The following is a 25,082-nucleotide window of genomic DNA, read 5'->3' as shown; positions in this document are numbered from 1 at the left end:
ACCACACCCCTAGGCAAGTGGAAATTTACTGAGCAGGGAGAGCAAGGCACTGACCACATCCCTAGGTATGTGGAAATTTACTGAGCAGTGAGAGCAGGGCACTGACCACACCCCTAGGCAAGTGGAAATTTACTGAGCAGTGAGCACAAGGCACTGACTACACCCCTAGGCAAGTGGAAATTTACTGAGCAGTGAGAGCAAGGCACTGACCACACCCCTAGGCAAGTGGAAATTTACTGAGCAGTGAGCACAAGGCAGTGATCACACCCGTAGGCAAGTGGAAATTTACTGAGCAGTGAGAGAAAGTCACTGACCACACCCCTAGCCAAGAGGAAATTTACTGAGTAGTGAGAGCAAGGCACTGACCACACCCCTAGGCAAGGGGAAATTTACTGAGCAGTGAGCACAAGGCACTGACCACACCCCTAACCAAGGGGAAATTTACTGAGCAGTGAGCACAAGGCACTGATCACACCCCTAGCCAAGAGGAAATTTACTGAGCAGTGAGAGCAAGGCACTGACCACACCGCTAGGCAAGTGGAAATTTACTGAGCAGTGAGAGCAAGGCACTGACCACACCCCTAACCAAGGGGAAATTTACTGAGCAGTGAGAGCAAGGCACTGACCACACCGCTAGGCAAGTGGAAATTTACTGAGCAGTGAGAGCAAGGCACTGACCACACCCCTAGCCAAGAGGAAATTTACTGAGCAGTGAGAGCAAGGCACTGACCACACCGCTAGGCAAGTGGAAATTTACTGATGTGCTGAGGAGAAGTAAATGGTTAGAGCAAGTAGAGGGGAGAAGCAGCTGAAGAGGTGAATTCCAGGTTTGGAGTCCACTATGGTTAGGTTGCAGAAGCCTGCAGGAACAAGTGATCCATCCATGCATACCTTAGGAAGTAGTCAAACCAACAGCATGGTTTGGCTAGGAGAGGCTGAGTCTCTTGGATGGGGGCCATATATGTTCCTCTCTAGTTTTAGGCACCAGATGTACAAAGTGAGGACAAGACTGTTTCATTTCTGGTTAGGGGGAAGGGTTTTATTGTAGATAGAAGGGAGAGCTCATCTAGAGACATCTGGATGAGTCCAGAGCAGAGAGAAAGTTGTAGATTAAACATGGCCAGCAGACTGACTCAGGCCTTAAGAGGCGGCTGGTGTAGAGTGGGAGAGGAAGAGAAGTAAGGACCAAAAGAAAGGGGGAAAGGAGAGGAAGAACTAAGAAGGCACATTACCAAAAAATGGCAGGGTTACCTGAGAATGAGAAACTAGGGGAAGGGAAGCCAGTGAGCTGGAGAAGTCTAAGGTGAGGTCATGTTCTTCAGTATGTTAATAGGAACCACAGTGTACCATTCATCCTGAGTTTCTTTTGGACCTGACACCAGGACTTGCCTTTATCTAAATTGTTACTTACTCTCAAGGAGGGCCTCCACCAGAGAGCTGCAGTGGGAAATTGTTAACCTGTGGTGGTTTGAATAGGTTTGGCCCCCATAGACTCATATGTTTGAATGCTTGGCCCATAAGGAATGGTATTATAAGGAGGTATGACCTTGTTGGAGGAAGTTTGTCAGTGTGGGGACATGCTTTGAGGTCTCCTATGTTCAAGCTGTGTGTAGTGTGGCACACAGTCTCCTTTTATTGCTTGCAGATCAAGATGCAGAACTCTCAGCTCCTTCTCCAGCACCATGTGTGCCTAGACGCTGCCGTGCTCCCACTATGATAATCATGGACAGAACCTCTGAAACTGTAAGCCAGTCCCAATTCAATGTTTTCCTTTACTAGAGTTGTCTTAGTCCGGATCTCTGTGAGTTTGAGACCAGCATGGTCTACAAATCAAATTCAAGACATTAAAAATAAAATAAAATAAAATAGTTGCCTTCATGATGTCACTTCATAGCAATAAAAGGGAGCTTAAAAAACATCTGTAGAACCTTTATCTTCTTATGATACAGAAGACAACAATGGATACAATTAGCACACACAAAGGTGATAACAGTAGGAACAGCCGGTTTCTGCGATCTAAAAGTGGGAAAAACAAGAAATATTTTGGTCAACTCAAGAACAGAATGCTCAAATTATAGGCCATGGCTAGTGTGCCCTGGTTGAATTTATTGGTTTTTTTGGCAGTACTGGAGATTGAATTTAGGGCTTCATGCATGTAGGATCATACCTTACCACTGAGATTCAGCTCAAACCCTCAATTTTGCATACGTTGTTAACTACAGTTCCAGCTTTCATTCTTTCACAGGTATAGGTTTTTTGCTAGCATTATTATTATTCCTATTATTATTGTTGTTATTATTTTGGTTTTTAGAGACAGCGTTTTTCTGTGCAGTCCTGGCTGTCCTGGAACTCACTCTGTAGACCAGGCTGGTCTCAAACTCAGAAATCTGCCTGCCTCTGCCTCTCAAGTGCTGGTATTAAAGACATGTGCCATCACTGCTCGGCTAGCATTACTTATTGAAGAGGCTGCCCTTTACCCACTGAATGTCTGGTGCAAGGGTCACATATTATAAGGAATTATTAAAAATGCCATTAACATGGGAATGAGACAATGTGGGTGGTACATGATACTTCAGTCATGAAAAGGCATGAGGCGCTGACAGAGCTTCAGTCTAGATCAGCCTTAATACATGATGCTTGGGAAGCTCAGTGGTTAAGGCTTTCTTGTAAAGGACCCAGGTTCAGTTTCCAGCATACACAAGGCAGCTCACAACCATCTGGAACTCCAGCCCCATACACATGGCACAGGCATACATGTAGAAACCCCCATCCATGCGGAGAAAACATGATGCTGAAACCCAGACACAAAAGCCACACATGGCGACTCTACCTTTGTGAACCATTCAGATAGGCCAGGCCACTGAGGCAGATCTTCCTGGGAGGGTCAGGGTCAAAGAGAGACATACTTTTGGGGGACATATTGTAACACATAGAGGCTGGTATTCAGTTTCATTTTGATGTCCACTTTGAAACAGTTAATGCTATGGTATGTATATTTTCATTCAATAAGAAGACAGCCATAGCACTGGCCACCTATGTGGCCGAGGATGGCTTTGTTGGGCATCAGTGAGAGGAAAGGCCCACGGGTCTGAGGGTGTTTGGTGCCCCATTGTAGGGAATGCCAGGGAGGGAAGAAGGGAGTGTGTGGTTGGGAGCACCCTCATAGAGGCAGGGGAGAAGGGATGGGATAGGGGGTTTTTGAAAGGGAGAACTGGAAAGAGGGAAACATTTGAAATGTAAATAAAGAAAATATGAGGAAGAAGAAGAAGGATAAGAAGAAGGAGGAGGAGGAGGAGGAGGAGGAGGAGGAAGAAGAAGAAGAAGAAGAAGAAGAAGAAGAAGAAGAAGAAGAAGAAGAAGAAGAAGAAGAAGAAGAAGAAGGGAGGAGGAGGAGGAGGAGGAGGAGGAGGAGGAGGAAGAAGAAGAAGAAGAAGAAGAAGAAGAAGAAGAAGAAGAAGAAGAAGAAGAAGAAGAAGGGAGGAGGAGGAGGAGGAGGAGGAAGAAGAAGAAGAAGAAGAAGAAGAAGAAGAAGAAGAAGAAGAAGAAGAAGAAGAAGAAGAAGAAGAAGAAGGGAGGAGGAGGAGGAGGAGGAGGAGGAGGGGAGGAGGAGGAGGAGGAGGAGGAGGAGAGCCATGGAAATTAAAAATAAATCTGTCTTACTTGAAACAGATGAACTGCACACTGTGTTAGCTGTGGAGTTGCATTCGTGGAGGACATGAATTCCTTGGGGACACCTGCAGAGAGACACCCCCAGTTCATCCTGCCAGACCCCTCCTGCATTCATCAGCAGCAGATGTCCAGCAAGGCGTGATGTCGCTCCAAACCACATCAGGCAGGATCCTGATCCAAGATCTGCAACAGTGTTCTGTCCACACAGCTGTCACCAGCCTCACTGGCATCTCAGACAGTATCGTGTCATTACTACTTAATAAAAGCCAGTTACTGTATTTTCCTCCTCCGTTGATGTCCATAGCTTCTTTGGTGGCCTTGCAGTGAGGAAAAGGAGAGGCCTGCCTGGCCTCTCTCAAGAGACTCAGATTTCAGATTCCCCAGAGAAGGAACAGTCCTCTGTAAGTGGCTTGTGCTGGTGCCTCCTAGTATCTGTGGACTGAACACCTCCATCTGACTGAAATAACACTCTTAATGAGGGGCGAAACCACAGGATTTGCCCACACCTTGCCCAGCAGTTTCAACCCTGAACCCCCCATGTTAACCCAGTACTACCTTCCTGATAATGAATGAGGCATTACCCAGCCCTTCCAAAGCCAAATACACTGAAGAACCCTCTGGAAGACCTAACTCAGGAAAACCTAGTGTTTTTCCCTGTGTTGTCTACTTTCTCTCAAGGGACATTAGCCATGGAGATCTCCAGCAAGAAGTCCTGTACCACCCAGACCACAAAGTCTCCACCACACAATGTCATCTGCCAAAGTATGAGACAGACTGTCCAGACTGTCCCTCTCCCTGGACATTAGAGGCTATTCAGGCAACATATAAAGCTACCACCTACCCAGGCCACAGTGGTACTTACTTGGTACATGGGCGGCATGATTCTGGAAATCCTGGGTCATAGTAGTAAAGACCTTTTTTGCACTGGCATTTCCGGTCACTGGTGGCAGAGCAGTCGGCCACCATTTCCTGATCTGCAATCCAGGGAAGAATAGGGTCAGTTTGTGGTACTCAAACATACGCACACAGACCCCACTGTCACCTGAAAGGAACACAGTGTGTCCTGGTAAACCTTCACATTCCCATCACAGATGTACTGAGTGCTAAGCAGCACTGCTGGGAGTATCCTCATCCTCGGGCCTCTGGAGTGGTACCCAGACCTGAGATGATGGCTTGGGAGGTCCTTGTTCAGCATCCTGTGCAATAGCATCGCACCTCCCAGAGGACTCCATCACGGGTAGTCCTGATCTATAATACCACCTCTGCCCCACAAAGTTCCCTCTCCAGAAGCCAGCATCTCCATCAGACATCTCTGAAGATGCTTTGTTTAATCACCTTATTGTTCTCTGAAGAGCACCTAGTGACCTTGTACCCAGACGCCTAGTGGGCCCTTGGGCTCTGGGTGTATACCTTCCTTAAGTGAGACTTACTCAGTGGCTTATAAAAGAAGATGGCTTTCCCATTGGGGTGTTCCATTTTAACCTTGTGCCTATAGTTCAGGGCACCATAAACACTCAAGCTATAAATGTCACCTCTCACAATTCTCTGTAGCTAGGCAGTGTCCTTCCTCAGAATACAGCAGGGAGCACAGGAAGGGAGGACTCTCAGTCCAGCTCTCTGCAGATATCTTACAGCATCAGGGATCTGTGAACGTGGAAAATGGTTCTGTCCTTTTGGTTTTGTTTGAGACAATATGTCTCTGTGTAGTCATGATGTCCTAGAACTCACAACATAGATCAGGCTGGGTAGAGAGAATGTCTTATGTTTGTATGGATGTGGCATCTGTCAATAAGTCTGATGGCCTATGGCTTAGGCAGGAAATAGGAGGTGGGACAACTGAGAGAGAAAGAATTCTGGGATAGAGCCAGGCAGGAGATTGGTCCAGGAAGATGTGAGGAGACACATGGTACCTGAGCACAGGCAACCAGCCATGTGGCAGAATGTAGACTAAGACAAATGGGCTATTCTAAGTTATATCTAGTCAGAAAAGAGCCTAGCTATATGGCCAAGGTATTCATAAATATATTCTGAGTACAAGTCTTATATCAGGGTACATGGTGCTGATGGGAAGAACCAGAACCTAATTTCTACAATTAGGCTGCACACTAAAGAGTCCTTTCTATATCTGCCTCCCATGCTCTGGGACCAGAGATGTGTGCTGCTATACTCAGCCTGTTTCCATCTCTATGCTTAGTAGATGCAAATGACAGGGCTGAAGCATGAGATATTGTAGTATTTGCCACTTAGTTTGACATGATTCTGTGCATAGGAGTGTGTACATAGGCACACATGCATGCACACACAAAACAGAATCTTCGCCCCCACTCCCCTGCTATGCCAGAGAACAAACCCAGGTCTTCTTCTGCATACTAGGCAGGCACTCTGTGAGCTGCTTCCAGTCCTCCAACAAATGCTTAAAGTTTGTATGTTTATTGTGTATTGATTGAGTCTTACTATGTAGCTCTGGCTGTCTTTAAACTCACTATGTTGGTCAGGCTGTCCTTGAACTCACAGAGATCTGCCTTTAGGGTGCTGGGATTAAACACATGTGCTGCCATGCTCTGCCTGCTTAAAGTTTGTGAAAAAGGTTTTATTATGTTTCTATATCCTATCAAGACTTCTGCAGGTGTGGCCCTCGTGTCTCTGCTGCTTCCCCAGATCTGTGCCCTCTGACCTACTCTTGTAGCTCTTCTCTGTGTGTCTGGGAAGCACACATGATTGCTTATCCACAGAGGGGTGATCTTTCTAGGTACCAGCATGTGTTTTACTAGGTTCTGCATTCAATTGACAAGTAGAAGAAAAATTATCTTTAAAAAATGGCAGAAGGCTGTGATTGTGCTTTTTCTGACATTGGTTTTACGGAGTCCTTTTTACTCATAATGAATAATTTTTGCCTTGGTTTGATTTTGAGGCAGGATCTCACTGTGTAGCCTTTGGAACTGCCCTGGAACTCACTGTATAAACAAGGTGGCCTCCCAGGACAGTGGTGGTGCATGCCCTTAATCCCAGCACTCAGGAGGCAGAGGCAGGCCAATTTCTGAGTTCGAGACCAGCGTAGTCTGCAGAGTGAGTTCTAGGACAGCCAGGGCTACACAGAGCAACCCTGTCTTGAGAAACAAAAACCAAAGACCAACCAAACAAAGAACAAAACCCAGGGTGGCCTCCAAGTCAGAGACCAGCTGCTTCTGCCTTCTGTGTGCTGGGATTAAACATTGTACAACCATGCCCATCGGCAGGAAACAAGTTTTATGCCAATTGGGATTCTGTGGCTGCATATGGAGTCCATTAGTCATGACTACTCCATCCCGGTACTTCTGACTCTATTGCCAGTTTTCACAGCTAGTCTGCCTCTGCTAAGTCACACACTCACCTTTATTACAGGTGGAGCAAAGTATACAATCATCCAGGTAATTATCTTTCTCTGTGAATGTTCCTGGCGGACACTTCTCACATTGTCCTTGAGTATGGGAGATTTTGCAGGGCGCCTGGACAAATGTACCTGGGGATAAGGGCAGATGGGATCAGCCTTGCTCAGGCACACAGCGATAAAGGGCTATGTTGCTCTAGGTAGGTTTAACATCTTTATCACAAGTTCAAAATAATCTCTGGTCTGTCACAAAGTGCTTGAGAATCTATGAGGACTGCTGGTTCCCTGATCTACACTCAGTCCTGTGGACATCTGACCCTCAGGGGACTAGGAACCAAGGTAGCTTAGGGTGAGTAGAATGAGCTCCTGACTCCATGCTGGGCTTCCATAGACCCATGTATGTCACCAGGGAGTGACACTATTTGAAAGGATTAAGGGGTGTGGCCTTGTTGGAGGAAGTGTTTCACTGGGGCTGGACTTTGAAGTTTCAAGGGTCCAAGTCTGGCTCAGTGTTTGTTTTTTTCTGCTGCCTTTGCATATGAACAGAGAACTCTCAGCTACTTCTCCAGCACCATTTTTATCTATTTCAAGCCTACCTGCAGTCAGGCTTCCTGCCATTGTGATAATGGACTAAACCTTTAAAACTGCAATCCAGTAAAATGCATTCCTATATAAAAGTTGTGGTCAAGGTGTCTTTTCACAGCCACAGAACACTTTAAACAATCTCTAGAAAAGAGACTGGCTTCCTGTAAGTTGTGCAGACTGCTTTGGGCATACAGCTTTAATAAGTTGTCACCCATGCTAGACTAATATTACAATATGCAGTTGCATTAGTCACCTATGGGTGTGAAAGTGACCCCAATAAACTCAATGGTTCACTAAACCACACTCGGGTAAATCTCTTCTTTGGTCTGTTCTCAGTGACTATTATCACTTCCTGTTATCTGGAGTGAACAGTTGGTGTTTATGTCTCCCCAGACAAAATTACAGAACCAGGGTTCCTGATACAGACCACATGTGCTGTTAGCTGAGAGCAGAAGAGCAAGGATGGACATTGCCCCCAAGGTAGAGTGTGACCATAGCAAGCTACTTAAGCCACTTTCTCCATTGGAAGTGGTAGCAGTGGGGGCTGGGGGTACCCTGGCACCCAAGACAAGTACAGGTAGATGAAATTAACCCTCGCAGCTCCCTTTTCTGAACCTTCCTCTCAGCTGGGGGACTTTGGATATGGGCATAGAACTCATGCCTTGCAGGTTGGAGAGTTGGGTGACCCTACACTAGTGAGGCCTTGCAATGAATACTCACGCCAACCCTCTTGAACACAGAGGGCCTCCTTTAGGGGTGACATTCTGTGTACCTTGGGTAGGAAGCATCTCCTAGAGTTTGAAAGAGTAGGCAGTGGCTGAGTTGACCTCCCTGGCCCACACACTCCTCATCTTGTATAGCCACTGGTGTGCTTCAAAGGTTACCCATGTCTATGCTGTGGCATTGGGTCCCAGCAAAGAACTCACCTGCAGAACAGTTCTTGCAACAGACGTCTTTAGACCAGTTTTCACCAGTGGGACAGTCGAAGGAGTGTGATTCTAGCATAGCAAATTTTACCTATGGGTGGAAAAGGACAAGGGGCAGCTCATATTTATTGGTAACTGCAGAGGATGGTTTGGATGATGGTGCAAAAGGAAATACCAAGGCAGGGCCTCCTTGTGCAGAGCCCAGCGGGGACTATCTGATGCTATGCTGTAGCTGATGCTATGCTGTAGAACTCTGAAGCCTGCAGTTGCCCAGGGAAGGTTGCACAATACACCACTGCCAAGTCTAGTGGCTCTTGGCTGTTTGCACAGCAGTATCATGCCCGCCCCACTCCATCCCTAGTTCACTTTTAGCAGCAGCAGCAGCAGCAGCAGTAGCAGTAGTAGTAGCAGCAGCAGCGAATGTTCTAGCACCACTTGTGACCTATTGGGATCCTATCATCCAAACCTCAAGCTTTGATGGCTGCTTCCTATGCTGGGGCTGCAGATGGAGACACCAGTTGGAACAACTTGCAAAAGGATAAAGGAGTGATAGCTCTGGTTTGTTTTTTGTTCTTTCTTTCTTTCTTTCTTTCTTTCTTTCTTTCTTTCTTTCTTTCTTTCTTTCCTTCCTTCCTTCTTTTTTTTTGAAGAATTGTTTATTATTTTATGAATGTGAGTACACTGTAGTTTTCTTCAGAGACACAAGAAGAGGGCATCAGATCCCATTACAAATGGTTGTGAGCCACCATGTGGTTGCTGGGAATTGAACTCAGGACCTCAGGACCTCAGAAAGAACAGTCAGTGCTCTGAGCCTCTGAGCCATTTCTCCAGCCCCTTGTTTTTATTTTAATTCACCTCATTCACATACTATTTCTCTAAGTACCCTAAAGCTTTAGATGCATTTCTAGGGCTGGAGAGATGGCAGGTAAGAGCAGCACACATCGTTATCCAAACACTCGAGAGGCAAAGAAAGGTGGATCTCTGTGAGTTCCAGCATAGTCAGGGCTTGTCTTAAAACAACAAGACCATACCTCCCAAAAACCAAACATATGCTGTTCTTAAAGAAGGCCAGAGTTTGGTTCCCAGCAACCATGCAAGAGGCTCACAGTCACCTGTAACTCCCCTTCATGAGAATCTGATGTCATCTCTGGCCTTCTCAGGAATTGCAGACAAGTGACATACTTACAACTCTTTAGGAAACACTTATACAAATAAGCAAAATCAAATACTAAAATAAACAAACAAATAAATAAATAAATAAATAAACAAATAAATAAAATCTAATTTTGTTTGGCCTTTTATTATGCAAAGCCTCAAGTAATTGTAAAGAAATAACTGGTTTTACTTTATTTTATTGTAGTACTGAGGATTAAACCCAGGGCTCACTCTGGGCACTAATTAATTAGCAATGTTCTATATTTCTAGCTCTGCAACAGATGATTTTGTTTTTGTTTTTGTTTTTGTTTTTTGTTTTTTGCTTTTTGTTTTTGTTTTTGTTTTTCGAGACAGGGTTTTTGTGTGTGTGTGTGTGTGTGTGTGTGTGTGTGTGTGTGTGTGTGTGTGTATAGCCCTGGCTGTCCTGGAACTCACTTTGTAGACCAGGCTGGCCTCGAACTCAGAAATCCACCAGCCTCTGCATCTGCCTCCTGAGTGCTGAGTGCGTGTGCCACCACCGGCGCAAGAGATGATTTTAAAGATTTATATTTGTGTTTATGAGTGTATGCCTGCTTGAATGCATATACACCGTGTATGTGCAGTGATTGAGGAGGCAAGAAGAGGGCAGCAGAATCCTGGGACTAGAATTACAAACGTGTTGGTGCTGGGAACTGAGTCCTATTCCTCTGCAAGAATAGCCAGTACTTAATGCACTCCAGACACTGATACATGCAACATGAAACAGAGGCAAATAACAAAACAAAACAACAACAACAACAAAAACCCCAAGAAACAAAAAAACAAAAGCCAAAACCATAAAAACCCCAAACTTTATGTGATCACTGATCACATAGGGGATTGAAAGATCATGTGTGGAGCCATGATATCACACAAGCTAATAGAGCCTATAAATGAATAGGTGATTCACTATTTACCATCATCACGTCTCACTTTTCTCATCTGTAAAATGGGGATAGTAATATACTTACTATTTAGGGTTGTGAGATTAAATAATGCATATAGAACAGTTCATATGTTCCCAGGACGTTCTATCTCCTCCCCACTTCCTTCTCTGAGTAACCTACCTTGACTGATACCCAAACACTGGGAAGGAGCTCAAACTAAGCACACAAATCAACTGAGCTCTTTACCAAACAAACTATTGAGCACTGAGGCTCACTTCTTTATATTTGCATCTCTATGGTACACACTCTGGCAAAAAAATTCTCCACAGCATCAACCCTTAGGGCCCATCTATACATTCATGGGAGCCATCCTCATTCATCCTTACCACTGTGCTCTGATCTCATAGCTTGCCAGTGTTGTCCAGCCTTCAGCAGGAGTCTGGTTCATAGATAGGATCTCTCTCTCTCTTTCTCTCTCTCTCTCTCTCTCTCTCTCTCTCTCTCTCTCTCTCTCTCTCTCTCTGTGTGTGTGTGTGTGTATCTGTCTGTCTGTCTGTCTGTCTGTTTATCATCTATGTATCTATGTATCTATGTATCTATGTATCTATGTATCTATGTATCTATCTATCTATCTATCTATCTATCTATCTATCTATCTATCTATCTATGTTTCTATGTATCTATCTATGTATCTATATCATTCTGCCCATTTAATTCTGTCAGGAATTCTGCCCTTAACTCGCCAGGCAGGAGTCTTCTTTTTAGGGTTCCTAGGTTCAATACCTTCATCTTGGTTCATTGTCATCATTATTATATGTTGAAGCTGACACTTCATCACTGCCCTGAAGGCAATACTATTTTACCCCTTGAAGCTGGCCTGCTTCACCTGTACTTCCACTTAGGAAGGACATGACCACAGGTTAGACAGTGGATTTAGTAGGATATCTTCACAGCCCATGTCTTTAATCCCAGCAGGCAGACCTCTGAGTTCAAGGCCAGCCTGGTCTACAGAGCAAATTCCAGGACAGTCAGAGCTACACAGAGAAATCCTGTCTCAAAAGACCAAAAATCTACACACATACCCTATTTTTTAAAATTTCAATATTCTTTGAGGATAGTCTTTTTAAAAAATATTCTTGAAAGAGATGTTATCTTCAGGCTTTTATTTTTATTTTTGACTTTTACAGGACAGTGTCTCATACACAGTCTGGCTGTTCTAGAACTCACTATAAAGATCAGACTAAACCCAAACTCACAAACATGTCTAACTCGTCTCTCAACTGCTAGAATTAAGGGTGTGCACTACCCCACCCAGCTCATCCTCAGTCTTTCGTTGGAGTACCTTATTTAGGTGGCATTATATGAGACGATCACCATTTTTTCTTTACAACAACCTTAAAACAACAACAACCTAATATTGTCTAGATTGTTTCTGGGGATTTCTGGAGGACAAAATGCAGCACTTTTCAGGAGGTGCCTGGGCAGGCATGGAGCCCCAGAGCCCTAATAGGGAGGGGAAGAGATTTCAGGGTCAAGGGCCATTCCATGTGAAACCTGCCTGTGAAATATGTTCGAAGTCCCTCAAAGTGCTGGGAACTTTGAAGTCACCTCTGAGTTGCATATCCTCTGGCCGCTTGCCCAGGAGATTCCCAGGGAAGTTGGATGCCTTCTGGGTCCCTTTCTGTGAAAGCTGCTCACCAGCAGCTAGCAAAGAATTACTGTTAACCAGCTCCTAGATGGTTTTAAGAAACACTGATTACTTGAAAGTGGTCTCTGACTACTCAAATACTATCTTAGAACAACCTAAGGATTATTTTGTTGTTGTTGTTATAACTAAAGATCTGAATGTGTTAGAAAATGGATATCCTTACAGGTTATAAGACATAAACCTTTTTCTGCCTATTTTTGGGTTTGAAGACTCTTATGAGAGAAAATTGACATAAAATTAAGTTGGCTGTAACTAAAATGTCATTTACAGGATTGTCTAGGTTTTTTGTTTGTTTGTTTGGTTTTGGTTTTTTTATTTGTTTGTTTTTTTGTTTTTTGTTTTTTTCCGTTGGTTTGTTTTGTTTTTCAGCCTTTCTGTGTGTAGTTCTGGCTGTTCTGAGACTCCTTATGTAGATCAGGCTGCCCACTAACTTAGGTTTAACTGCAGTTTAAGATTAAAGAGACAAGAAGCAATCTCGGGACGAACTTAGCAGAGATTCTAAAGGCCCAGGAAAGGCATTGCCAGGCCTTCCACACAGATCCTTTTGTAGTAGTTAGTACTACACCCCAAGACTAGGTGGGCCGAACCCACCCAAGGCGCACAGACGCGCGGGCCACTCCAGTCCGCAATGGCACTTTCCGGAGTCGCCGGAGTCGCCTTCGGATAGACCGCTTTCTGATGAGAACGAGGAGGGGCGTGCCCGTCTTGTCAAGGCGCTCAGGGACCAACCGGACACACTTTCTCTGGCTACCCGCTTGGCCATTCCCCTGCCTCTGCTTCACCTCCACAATCCCCCAACTCTGGACCACTTAAGAGCAGACGAAGTTCTGAGGTGTTGGTTGGAGGTGCCCAGGCTGATGGCACAGCCCGCCACCAGTTCACCGCTCGCAGTAGCTTTCCTCTGCAGCCCCGAGATCCGGGTCCGGTGCCCAGCGGGAATCTCAGCTCCGCAGGGCCATATCTACTCACCTGCAAGGGCAGATTCAGCAGCAGCAGCAGCAACCAAAGGAACAAGCGACTCAGACTGGAGGCCAAGCAGCAGAAGCCAAACATGGCTGTGTGCAAGCACGCCGCCGCTGCTCAGCTGGGAGGAGCTGCTGTGGCGGCCACGCTTCGCTTCTCGTCAGCGGATTGGTTGCTGTATGGTTGCCTAATCTCGTGGGCGGGTCCAGCGCCACCATTCTTGCCTTCCCACCACCCTCAGTGCTGGATAATATCTAGTTTTCTATAAATACAGTAATTTTAAATGCCTGTGACGTTATTAACAGAATCATATTTGTTATAAGCAGCAAGCTAAAGTCGAATTCTCTGCCTTCGTTTGTTTTTCATTACGGTATACTGCTCTTTATTATAAGTTAATTAAAAAAATTCCTTTGACCTGAGTGGAGGGAGAGGCATGAACTAGAGTTGGAATCGTTATAAAAGTCAGACTGCGGCAGACTGTAAACCTTCTCAAAAGCAACAAACAAAAAGAGGAAGAAAAGCTACAACACACACTGACTTAGCTCAACACGGGGAAGTTTGAAGTAACTCTACCCCTGTAGCATTCCTGTGAGTGTTCACTGGTCAATAGTCTGGAGCAGCAGCTGAAGGCTTCACTGTCAGGGTCTGAGGGGCTGTGTGGGACTCGCTGACTCTGAGGGCCTCAAAATATCCAGGACTGGTAGGCACTCTTCCAGTGCTGGGGTGGGGGTGGGGCGTCGGGGGAGGAGGGCTGTATGAACATCCCTGGACTGTGAGTCCCTCACCTCTTCTTCCTTTCACTGTGTTCAGCTCCACTGTGTGTGCCAATCCAAGCTCATGGGACACAGGACATTTAAGGCAAGTCTACTAGCCTAACACAGGAAGTAGAACGCTTATTTCTCTAGGGAACTTGGGTTGGTTCATCTGTTCCATCTGCCCCCTCCAGGTATTCAAAAAAGTGGCCCACTACCAGCCCCATCCATCTCCCTTCCAAATGCCACTTCCTCTTTAAAATGAGTCATCTCTTGCCTCTCTCCCTATGGCCAGGGAGTGGAGCCTGTGCCATCTGCCCTCACCTAGGCTGGGGAGTGGGAGGGGCCAACTCTTTGGCCAGCCTGATGCTCTTCTATTTCTTGTCTTTCCTCAGGCCTGGTGTCTGCTCAGGAGTAAACCAAACCAAAACACAAACAAGTGTTTAGAAAGTTTGGTTAGTTCAACACGCTGAACTGTCCCCCACCCTTGGGAAGCAGAGGGAAAGTAGAGGAAGGGAAGAGGAGAGGAGTGTGCACTCGTGGATCCTGTTGTCCCACCTGTCTCTGAGTAGCTCGGGAGCAGGGGGAGGCTAGTGGCTTTCCTTTTCTGCATACAGTTTACAGATCTGCCTTGTCCCACACTGTAGGTGGAGGGGAGGTGAAAGGAAGAGGCCTGTCTACCTCGGGCTAGATATTCGTGCCCCAGGTCCTTCTCTGACCTCTGCCCTTTGCTCCTTTAAAACATTCATTTTAAAGTGTGTGTGTACACGCAGGTGCTTCCAGAGGCTCGAGGTGACATATCCCCAATAGCTGGAGATATACATGGCTGTAAGCTGCCTGATATGAGTCTGGAGATCAAACTGGTGTTCTCTGCAAGAACAGCACATCCTCTTAATGGCTGTGTCATCTCTCCAGCCATCTCTACCCTTGCTCTTTAAGGTGGGATGGTGGGATGTCATACTGTTCCAGGAACCCCCTAATGGTTCAAAGCAGTTGGGTGACATTCTCCTGAGCCCAGTGGCCCTTGATGGTCTTCCTGCAGAGATGAAGGGTGCCCACAATGGAAGAGTTGGACTCATTCAATACCAGGAGAATCTTCTCACCCCTAGAATAGATGTATTATCTATTGTAATATGTATTTGTGATACCTCTTCTTGGGATACTTTCAGGTTGCTTCTGGGCAGCTTGCTGCTTGGGAATATGTGAGGATTCTGGGGGTTTTTCCCTCTCTGCTGTTTCTGCAGTGCAATGAACAAGGAGAGATATAGCCACGTCCCTTAGGTTAGTGTGCAAGAAAGTAACAGAGGTCTGCAAAGGACCATGGAACTGTTAAAAAGAGAATTCATGAGGACATTCCAAATGTCCAGATGTATGATGGTATTGTGAGGGACAGGACCTAGTTCTGCATGGGGCCAGGGTTCAGGAGAGAAGGTGAGGAGTTCAGAGCTTCCTGTCTATACTGGAAACAGAGATGTCTGAGGTAGAAAATGGCTACTTGCAGACATCCATGCTCCAGGGTGACTGGCTGCTTCATGGATGCTCCAGGAGCAGGGTCCTCCAGAGGACTCCTGGGGTGGGTAGATGCACAGCCACTTGGCTCTTCTTTGCTTCACCCTCTCCTGGCATCTGAGGTAGGAAGGCATTCTTGGGGTCCCCTCTCATGGGCGTTGTTTGGCAACCTTCATTCCCTCTGGTCTCTGTTATCTTCTATGTGTTGTTGAGGGGGGGCGCTACAGCTTCCCTTTGAGGTGGTGTGGGGTGTGTTGTCAAATGCCAAGGGATATTCTGGATGCCTCAGAGCTATGTCAGAATACAGAGCATTAAGCATTTCAGCAAGGCTGTGTTGGCTATAGCAGGCTGCCAAGTAAGCAGGCTGCCTGGAATGCCCTGGCAGGCCACATCCCTCCCATGCCACAGTTGCTCACTGGCTGACTGATGGGACTCCAGTTCCCAATGGCTCCAGGTGGGTTATCTTCTCACTCAACACTGTGAACCTGCACCCACCTTCTGAACCCCTCACTTGGCACCTCCAGCTTAAGACAGCCATATTACACTGCGTTTCCATCTCCCCAGAAGTTCCTCTTGTTCCCAAGGATTCCCCCCAAAGAGAAATACATGTATTTCCATTTATTTCAAGGCATGGAGCAGACATACCCCCAGGATTGGGGAAGGAGAGAGACAAATGGATACAAAACTTGGAAAATGAAAGGATCAGATACAGTGGAGATGGCACCAACTAAGTATTAAGGCTCCAAATGTGAGTACACGTAGGTGCTCACATACATACACACGCACACACACACACGCACGCACTCGGAGAGCATCATCCACATAGGATCAGGGGGTGGATGCAGAGGCTGGTCACTGCACACAGCTGCCTCAGATATTGCAATTCTATGTAGTCAGAATGTCAACAGAATGGGAAGACTGTATTGGTCAGGGAGAGTGGCAAGCTTGGGCCTCCCTGGCCTTTGGGGTCAGCCTTTGGGCACTTCTCTTGCTTACAAACTCACACTGCAGTTGGCCAGGGAACTCCTGTGGCACAGGTGGGCTCCTCTGGCTGTAGGGCAGATGTAGGTGAAGTAACCACCTGAACAGGCTTCTGTGGAAACAGCTTAACAACAGGATAAAAGTCCCAGGGTCCTCACCAGAGTAGCTACAGTCTGTCCATGCTTGTGTGAGCACAAGGTGGGCAGATTGTCCAGAAGTCAACATTACCACCCAAAGAGCTCCGGGGAATCCTGGAGTCTTCCTTCCTGCTGCTCCTGGCAACCTCACTCTCTCCTGTGCTGTGGTAAGTGGCTGTCCAAAGCCTGCACAGGCCCTCCTGACCCCCAGATCGGATGCCGTATAGCAAGTGGGGGCTGGCTTGGGAGTGGCAACTTGAGATTACCAGGGGCACACTGCAGGGCAGAAACTGCATTTGGCTTTAGCGTTAAGGCCGGTACTAGGTGGAGGGCTCCGAAGGAGAGGCCAGTGCTCCCTGGAGGGTCCTACAGCTGGAGTCACAGCACCCTCATAGCCCCAGGCCCCACCTGTCATCCTCTTGTGTGAGGACCCTTCTGTCCCACTGGCCATGCCTGTGGGCCCCACTGCCTCTGCAGGCCGGTGTAAAGTGCTGGGTGCCTAGGAGGGAGTTCTGCAGGCGTCACCTTGCTGATTCCAAGGGCTCTTATTTGAGGATATAGTTAATGAATAGCTGACACGTCAGGAAGATGCAGAGCAGGAACCAGGAGCGGGGATTCTGCAGGAGGCTGGGGGCTGGCGCCTGCCCAGCGCGCACTGTGGAGCTTAACATGGCCGAAAGGTGCCTGAAATGAAAGGGGTAGAGGCTGTGTCAACACCAGTATGACCACCCTCCCGCTAGTCTGGGACAAGATGGCATGTCTGTCAGCTGGGGACATGGCTACAAGTGTGGGTGGGAGCTCCTTAGGGAGAGGAGTCCCGGGCCTGCACTTCCTGTGTGTCAACTGTGGGACAGGAGGATCTGGGCTTGGGGACTAGGCCTCTAGTATCCTTCCTGCCAGCCCTGGGGTGACGATGAACAGTGCCCATTTCCTCAAACCTGTGTTGATGTCCTGACCACTGGACTATTTGGAGATAAGATCTCTGAAGAGGTAGCCGCATTAAAAGGCTCACTATGGTGGGCCCTTAATCTAGTCTGGGATCCTAAGGACGAGGGGATCAAGACAGAGACACACAGAGGATGATCATGTCTGCAAGCCAAGGATGGGGTCACTGAGAAGAGCCAGGCCTAAAACTTCCATCTTAGACTTGCAGCTTCTAGAGTGTGATACACTCAGTGCCTTGCTGGCATCCTACGCTGAGTGTCAACCAGGGACATTGGAACAAGCCCACCAGACCTGGACTCTAATCTCTGTTCTCTCTGTTTCCTGGGTGCAGAAGTCCTTTGTGGGGGGGGGGGAGCTACCAGGTTTCCCTTTCTTTGACCCCACAGCTTGGAAAAGGAGTAGCTTGAAAGACACGTGACTATATTGTTGAGACATTGACTAGAGGAGTCAACCTGGATTGACTTAAGGATTCCTAGAAACCTGGGCTAGCACCTCTCAGCAGGCACAGCCCACTTCATACCTCCTTAGCCCTGGGTCAGCCTTCTGGGTCTGGGACTCCCCACTGTGGCATTAGAAGAACTCCAGAGACCCTAGAATCCCCACTCTCATTAGCTGATATATATGTATGTGACCCGCAGTAGGAAAGCAAATAGGGCCAGCAAGTGTTGAGACTCAAAGCTTCACTGATGGCCGACTACAGGCAAAGCACAGGACAAGTACAGCCCACAGAAAGATGTCATGGTCCAATTATCTCCCACACCCTCTGCCTCTGACTGTAAGTCGATTTTCCACACACTCTCCCATGAGTTAATGAGGCTATTTTTAGACCTCTAGAAGACACTGTGACGTGGGAAAGCAGGAAAAACCTGCACTTGGCATGGGTGGCTGCAAGGTTGGCAGAGTCATGACCTTTCCTGGGACCATGGTACCATCTCTGGCCTCAGGCACTGACTCTAGCATTTCTGGCCCTAGGGTCTTGTCATTCAACCGCCTCCCTTCAGGCCACTGCACAGACCAAAGGGTCTCTAGCCAACAGACTTCCCAACATCCAAACCTATAGCAGTTGACTTCAGCCAATGCACAGTCAGGTATCTAAACCTCTGCCTGCCTGGAGCCTACGTGACCCAGGAGGTACACAACCACATTCCACTCCTGTCTCCACCCTCCTGGGTGTCCCAGATCTGATTCACTTCCTTCCAGCTTCATGTCTCTACCAGTCAATCCTCTAGGCAAGGCCAATCAGGGGGTGTCTGGAGGATGGGCACAAAGCTTGGTCCCCACATCCTCTTCATTCGGCTCCCGATCCTCTTGTCTGCTATGAACCCATTTTACAGAGAAGCAAGTGGTTTGGTATATGATGCCCTCACATGATACCGTGTGCTGATAGGAAATCCACTGAGGTCACGTAGCGTGGTTTCCAGACACTCCCTTTGCTTTGAGGATCCTCTATGCAGGGTGCTGGTGAGCTACAGGGAGCCTGAGGTGTCTGGGAGGGCTGCTACATGCTTCCACACAATGGGAGGCTTCCCTGGCTCTGAGGAGCTCTTTGGCCCTGTACATTTTTCTAAGCTCCTTGCCTGTGCTCAATAGCATTTTCATGGGGGGCTGTGGTGCCCTATGCTGGCAGCTCCCTCCACCTCCCATGTTCTTACCTATGCAGCTCTTGCTGAGCTTCCTGAATGGACAGCACGGCCTCTTGTAGCATCTTTAGCCGGTGTACCTCTCGCCTGCACCTAGGGCATGGGCTCTCACCACCTGAATGTCCAGGGTGGAGAAAGCAGGGAGAAACAGACCAGGGTAAGCTAGGATGTGCTGGCTGACCCAGCTCCTGATTTACCACTCTCAGGAGCCAGGCACATACACAAGAGAGACAGGGAAAGGTTAGTAGGGGATGCAGGCTCAGCTAGCTTGTAAGCCTTAGAGATGAGTCACCAAGACATGATCCACTGCAGATGTGGAAACAATGTTGGGAGACAAGATTGCTCAGTAAGAGCAAAGGAGCCAAGAGTCTCACCAGGGCAGAGGCAGGGTCAGGGTCAGGGGCTGGACAATGGACACAACCCAACCAACCTCTCACATTATCCTTGCAGCTCAGGGAGATCCTAGCCTTGGACCACTTCCTCCCAGTCCCATTTTTGAGAGTAGGTTTCAAGTATGTGAGGCTGGTCTTGAACTTAATGTTGCAGAAGATGACCTTAACTCTTCATCTCTCATGTGACCTCTGGAGTACTGGGTGATAGGTGTGTACCACCATGCTGGGTTTATGTTGTGCTGGAATTATGTTGTACTGGGACTGACCCCAGGCCTTCTTATGTGCTAGACAGGCATTCTACCACTGAGCAACATACCTAGCAGTCTCTTCTCCTCCCCAACTCCTGGCTACAGCCCTCATCAGGCTCTGAGAAGGCAGATCTCTTAGGGAGACAGCAGGGTAAGATGCGCAAAGATGTACTATGAAAATTCCTGCCCCTGTGTGCTCATCTCTGAAAGGCACTTCCTGGCCCTTCTTATCCTGCAGAGGGGCTGCAGGCAGGGACCGGCTCTCTCGTTCTGTTCTCCCTGCTAGTCAAGGTCCAAGGTGTTCACTAGTCAGGGCCAGGACTAACCAGCATGTATAAAACTCTAGGAGCCACTTACCAGGAACAAAGTCCTCATCAGAGAGGTCTGGGCAGGACTCAGGTGTGGAGCCGCTGCTCTCAGTGACCTGGCTATGGCCAGAGGGCTGGTCACTGGCTTTTCGGAGCCTCCGATCAGAGCTAGGCCTCTGTAAAGAGATGAAGTTACTATACTTAGTGTCTTTTCCCATGGACCCTTTGGGGACATGGTGTTCCGTTCATGTCAGGATGCACTAGATTAGGGCAGTGTGCGGAGGACAGAACTGAGGCTTTGTAGTTTGACACAGGAGGTTTGAACCTCCCCCTGCCCTGAACTGAAGCCATTCCATCTCAGTGGCCTCAGTTTCCTATCAGGAACATAAAACCGTTGACCTCCTCTGGAGGCATGAGGGCCAGCCAGCTCTGCCACCAGGCTGGCACATGGCCAGCATGCTATTCACACCTGGAACCCAGAGCCTGTGGCTAGGCCAACCTGGTGGAGCAATTCATAGTTCCACCTTGTGTGCGGGCATCACCCTCCCTCTATTTCCCTGTGCTCCCCCAACCCTTTGACATCCCTCCTGCTTTCCCCATGCAGGGATGAATGTTGGCTTTTCCTCCTCTTTCCTGGGCTAGCCTGAGCCTGGGTTTATTTAGCTATAGAATGGGACAAAGTGACTTCAGGAGGTGACAGGCTGGCATAGAATCTTGAACTGTGAGGCCCAGGGTGCCCATGAACCAAGTATTTTACATCTCAGGTCCCCCACTGGAAAGAAAAAAGGAATGAGGAAGGAGCCTGGTGACAGTGAAGGCCCATTGCCAGGTAGGGTTTGAGCTATCACAGAGATGGGCACTGAGGGACAAAGGCCAGGTGGCAGGGTGGAGGGTATGAGGGCCTCAGGGGTGCCCACACACACAGTTGAGATCAATTCTGGGCTGGAGCCTTGGTGAGGGGTACTGACCTTGTGCCTGGAGTCAGGACTCCCCAGAAAGGTTGTCTGGCCAGACATAGTCTCCCTCTGTAGAGTATGAAGAATCCCATCTTGCTCATATTGGGCAATGTCCTTCAGCGGGTCCCAGGGGCTGAGGCTAGAGGATCCAGATGGTGACCATCAGTAGAGGTGATGACCCTTACGGGAGAGGGTTCTGTCCTAGCCTAGACCCAGCTTCTCATGGTGTCCCAGGGGATAACCACCATTCAGGGGTTACAAGGAAGGATTACGGGGTCTATCTGACCATCTCTCCTTATGCCTCATCCCTAAGGTACTACTGAAGGCAGGGAGAGAAGATGAAAGATTCTACAGTCTCTCCAAACCAAGGCAGGCACAGTGGACTCAGTCTGCAAGCTCCCGCCCCACCACACAGGCCCCAAGCCACCTGCTACTCACTCCTCATATCGGTAGCGCCATTCCTGAGTGAGAGGGTCCAGTAAGAACAACTGTGGCTTCCATGGAGTGAGGCTCTGCTGGTGCTCACGGGCACGCTGCCGCTGTGCCTCTTCCAGCACAGACTTCTCCTGTGTGGCTTTGTGCTGGTCACCCTCATGGATGGCCCTGGTGACATGCTGCCACAGCCTGCAAGTCAAAGGACCAATGAGCTCAGAGTAGGGCGGCTCTACTTGTTGGCAGCCCAGAATCAATTCCTTCTAGTTTGGAAGGGAGGCTTAGAGTGTTCCCTGCTTGGTTGCCTTCCGTGACAAGGGGCTGGCTATCTTACAGGAAGCCTGTGTCTCCCAGGTTTTTATTCTACAGTATGAGCTGTATTTTTCCTAAGCTGGGCTCCTGCCTGCCACCTGCAGGGATCTAATTGTTGGCAGTGATGGGGCCCTCTCCCACCAGCTGTCCCCAGCAGGGCAGGTGATCTGGCATGAGGGATCTATTCTGGGGCTGTCCTTGCCAATGACACCCTAGAATGTGCTCCCAGCATCGTGACCCTGACAACCCTCCACCTGGCCATCACCGTCTGTGGTCACCAGGGCTCCTGGGTACAGGGCCTCACCTCTCAGACTCCAGTTCACTCTGCTCTTCCAACAGCACTGTGTGCCGCTTCAGCCGCTGCCTGCGGACCTCCTCACTCGGAGTCCAGAAGAGCTCGGTGCCTCCACTGCTCTCTTCCTTGATAAATACATCTCTGTCCTGGCCCAGATGGCATAGCAGCATCAGAGCTGCTGGCCCAGTTGGTGACCACCCTAGGGCCCAACTAGGCTCTCCCTACGGGATGATGCCTTACCCAGTGTCCAGTGAGGCGTGCCAGGACTTCCTCTCCTGACATGATCTTCCCGGAAATCTGGTTGATGCTGGCGCTGCTTCCAAAGAAAGGCTACAAGAGCAGATGGAAACCAATGAATAAGGAGGAGGGGGCTCTACCCAGAGGCACATCCTCAGAGGTACAGAGTGGTCATTCTCATGACTGTGGCTTAGACGAGGCTCACTACTAGAAAAAGATGCCCTCACTCTACTGTCTCGACCTGGACCCAAACCTATAGAGTCTGCCACCATTCCATTAGGACAAGGGGACTTAGACTTGCAGGCTGTGCTGTGTAGCCTGTGGGCAACACCTTTCTTTCTCTGGGCCCTGTCTGTCCTATGGGGATGCAAAGCAATCTACCCCAGTTGTTCTCGTTTGGAGCACTTTGCCTGACGCAGAAGGAAGGGGATCCCCACTTAAGCGCCATGCATTCCCTCCCACAAGCTGTACACATTACCTTGAGCTTGAAGTCCAGTTCAGCTTGGAGGTTGTTCTTCTCACACTCGATGTTCACTTTGCCTCCCAGCTCCATGGTCATGGTGCCGTAGAGGATCCCTGAAATAAAACTGGTGTTGGGATTCAATCCTGAAAGCCTGCGTCACAGGGCAGGCAAGGAAAAGTATGTGAAGGGTTTGTTAAGATGGAGCAAGGACCCTGCTTGTTCCTCAGTACTGTGTCCCAGGAAGGGGCTTCTGCTCTGGCCTGGAGATGCTACACACTTCATTGGGTCAGTTCCTTCAGGAGCCCTGATCCCACAGTGACCAACCACATCTTCACCAGCCCTAGAACTAGAGAATAGATGTGTCTGCTCTCCATATTCCCACAGGACTGTGCAAATGTGTCTGAAAACTGCCTTTTTCCTCAGTTCTCTTATGGTCATATGGAAAACATAATCTAAATTTGAAAACCACCTCCATAATTGTGGTTTGAATAGGAATGCCCCTGTAGGCTCATATATTTGGATGCTAATTCATTTCGGGTGGTACTATTTGACAGAGATTAGGAAGTGTGGCCCTATTGGAATAGGTGCAACTTTGTTGGAGGAAGTGTGCCACTAGGGGTTGGCCTTGGGGTTTCAAATGTCCAAGCCAGGCTAGTATCACTCTTGCCTGCAGATCCAGATGTAGGACTCTCAGCTATTTCTCCAACACCATATCTGCCTGCATATTGCCATGCTTCCTGCCATGATGACAATGGACTAAACCTTTGAACTGGAGAGCTGGCTGCTCTTCCAGAGGACTGGAGATAGAGTCTCAGCACCCATGTAACAGCTCATATCCATCTAAGATCAATTCTAGGGGAATCTGATGGCCTGATGCCATCTTCTGGCCTCTGTAGGTATTGCAAGTACATGCAACATAGAATGGTAGAACTCTGCAAGTTTGAGACCAGCGTGTTTTACAGAGTTAGTTTCAAGATAGCCAGGGCTACACAATGACACCCTGACTTAGAAAACAAACAAACAAACAAACAAACAAACAAACAGATAAAAAGGATAACGAGATGATAAAGAAAAGGACCAGGAAGAAGACAGAGAGAGGGCTGAAGAGATGAGATGGAGGAAGAGGCAGACCTAAGGATCTGAGACCTTGGCAGGTCCTGATAGCTAGCAGTTTGTCCCCAGAGCTTTCCACACCACAGAGACTCTTAGAAACTGTCTCTTGTCATAAGAGATTGCTGCAGGATGCCTTCCATGGTCAAGGAATCACTAAGGACCAACCCCTGGCTTTGGGGGGGGGGGGTTCAATGGATACTTTCTGTGTGGACCCAAACATCCTGCTTTGTAGAGCTGGCAGAGAGTCCCAGCAAAATTACATCTTATCTAGGATCACAGACAGCCATTGTTGGCTCCTGGGTTTTGTCTGCCCTCTAAATCTCTGAGTGCTTCCTTCTATGGGACTATGACACTTACATATTCTGGTCTCTAGACCTTAGACCCCAGAATCATCCATTGAACAGCAACAAAAACATTTTTTTTTAAAAAAAAAATTGTTTTGTTTCTTGAGACAGAGTTTCTCTATACAGCCCTGGCTGTCCTGAAACTCACTCTGTAGACCAGGCTAGCCTCACACTCACAGAGATCCCATAGAGTCATTAAAGGCATGGGTTACTAAATAAGTTTTACTGAGCATCTTTTAAGGTACTGCCGTGGGCCGTGGAGATACATTTATGTAATTCATACACAGGGCATGAGGCTCCCAGACTGGGAAGATAAAGCAACCACACTTAAAACTGTACTGGGGAGAATTCTGCAGATCCTACCAGAGTAACTGCCTCACAGCAAGCTGAGTGCCAGACTGCTGCAAAACACATGGCCAGAATCCCGCTAAGATCAGGGATGTAGTCGTGTGCTTTCTTGGACTCGCATTCCTATGTTTGTTTCTCGGAGTGCGCATCGCCCAGCTGCTTTGATTCCCTTGTCTCTCTCATCAGCTCTGTCACAGACTTAGAGACACTCAAGACAGGAACTTGGCAGGCAGGGTGGAGACAGGGGCATAAGCCAATCTCTGCTCTCTAAATCAAGCTGCACTTGTCCAGGTCATCCTTTGGGTTGTCAGAGCTATGCCCAGTCAAAGGTGAGGTTTTATGTATGTATGTATGTATGTATGTATGTATGTATGTATGTATGTATGTATGTA

At 48.0% G+C, this 25,082-nt stretch overlaps 2 protein-coding genes across 3 annotated transcripts in view; both read right to left on the bottom strand.

Annotated features, from left to right (window-relative positions):
- Window positions 1–628: 628 nt before the first annotated feature.
- Window positions 629–13,374, bottom strand: LOC110298842 (tumor necrosis factor receptor superfamily member 22-like). The gene is made up of 6 exons (XM_021168363.2): window positions 13,285–13,374; window positions 8,548–8,638; window positions 7,040–7,168; window positions 4,532–4,643; window positions 3,661–3,734; window positions 629–2,016 (listed from the first exon to the last, which is right to left on the bottom strand). The coding sequence occupies exons 1-6, from the start codon at window positions 13,366–13,368 to the stop codon at window positions 1,931–1,933; spliced, it is 576 nt and encodes a 191-aa protein (XP_021024022.1). The 5' UTR covers window positions 13,369–13,374; the 3' UTR covers window positions 629–1,930.
- Window positions 13,375–16,140: 2,766 nt separating this feature from the next.
- The window catches only part of Osbpl5 (oxysterol binding protein like 5), a 54,941-nt gene continuing 45,999 nt past the window's right edge, over window positions 16,141–25,082 (bottom strand). For both annotated transcript variants that reach the window (XM_085841134.1, XM_021166956.3), the window contains exons 15-22: window positions 22,901–22,998; window positions 22,426–22,515; window positions 22,195–22,331; window positions 21,585–21,770; window positions 21,159–21,285; window positions 20,240–20,366; window positions 19,255–19,357; window positions 16,141–17,341 (exon numbers count right to left, since the gene is read on the bottom strand). In XM_085841134.1, coding sequence (XP_085697260.1) covers window positions 17,203–17,341; window positions 19,255–19,357; window positions 20,240–20,366; window positions 21,159–21,285; window positions 21,585–21,770; window positions 22,195–22,331; window positions 22,426–22,515; window positions 22,901–22,998 — 1,007 coding nt within the window. In that variant the 3' untranslated portion in view covers window positions 16,141–17,202. The remainder of the gene's footprint in view (window positions 17,342–19,254; window positions 19,358–20,239; window positions 20,367–21,158; window positions 21,286–21,584; window positions 21,771–22,194; window positions 22,332–22,425; window positions 22,516–22,900; window positions 22,999–25,082) is intronic.

This window comes from Mus caroli, unplaced genomic scaffold, assembly GCF_978045245.1.
Source record: "Mus caroli unplaced genomic scaffold, Mus_caroli_1 scaffold_8, whole genome shotgun sequence".
Lineage (NCBI taxonomy): Eukaryota > Metazoa > Chordata > Mammalia > Rodentia > Muridae > Mus > Mus caroli.
Note: the sequence above shows the minus strand (reverse complement) of the source record. Positions and strands in the feature narration are given on the sequence as shown.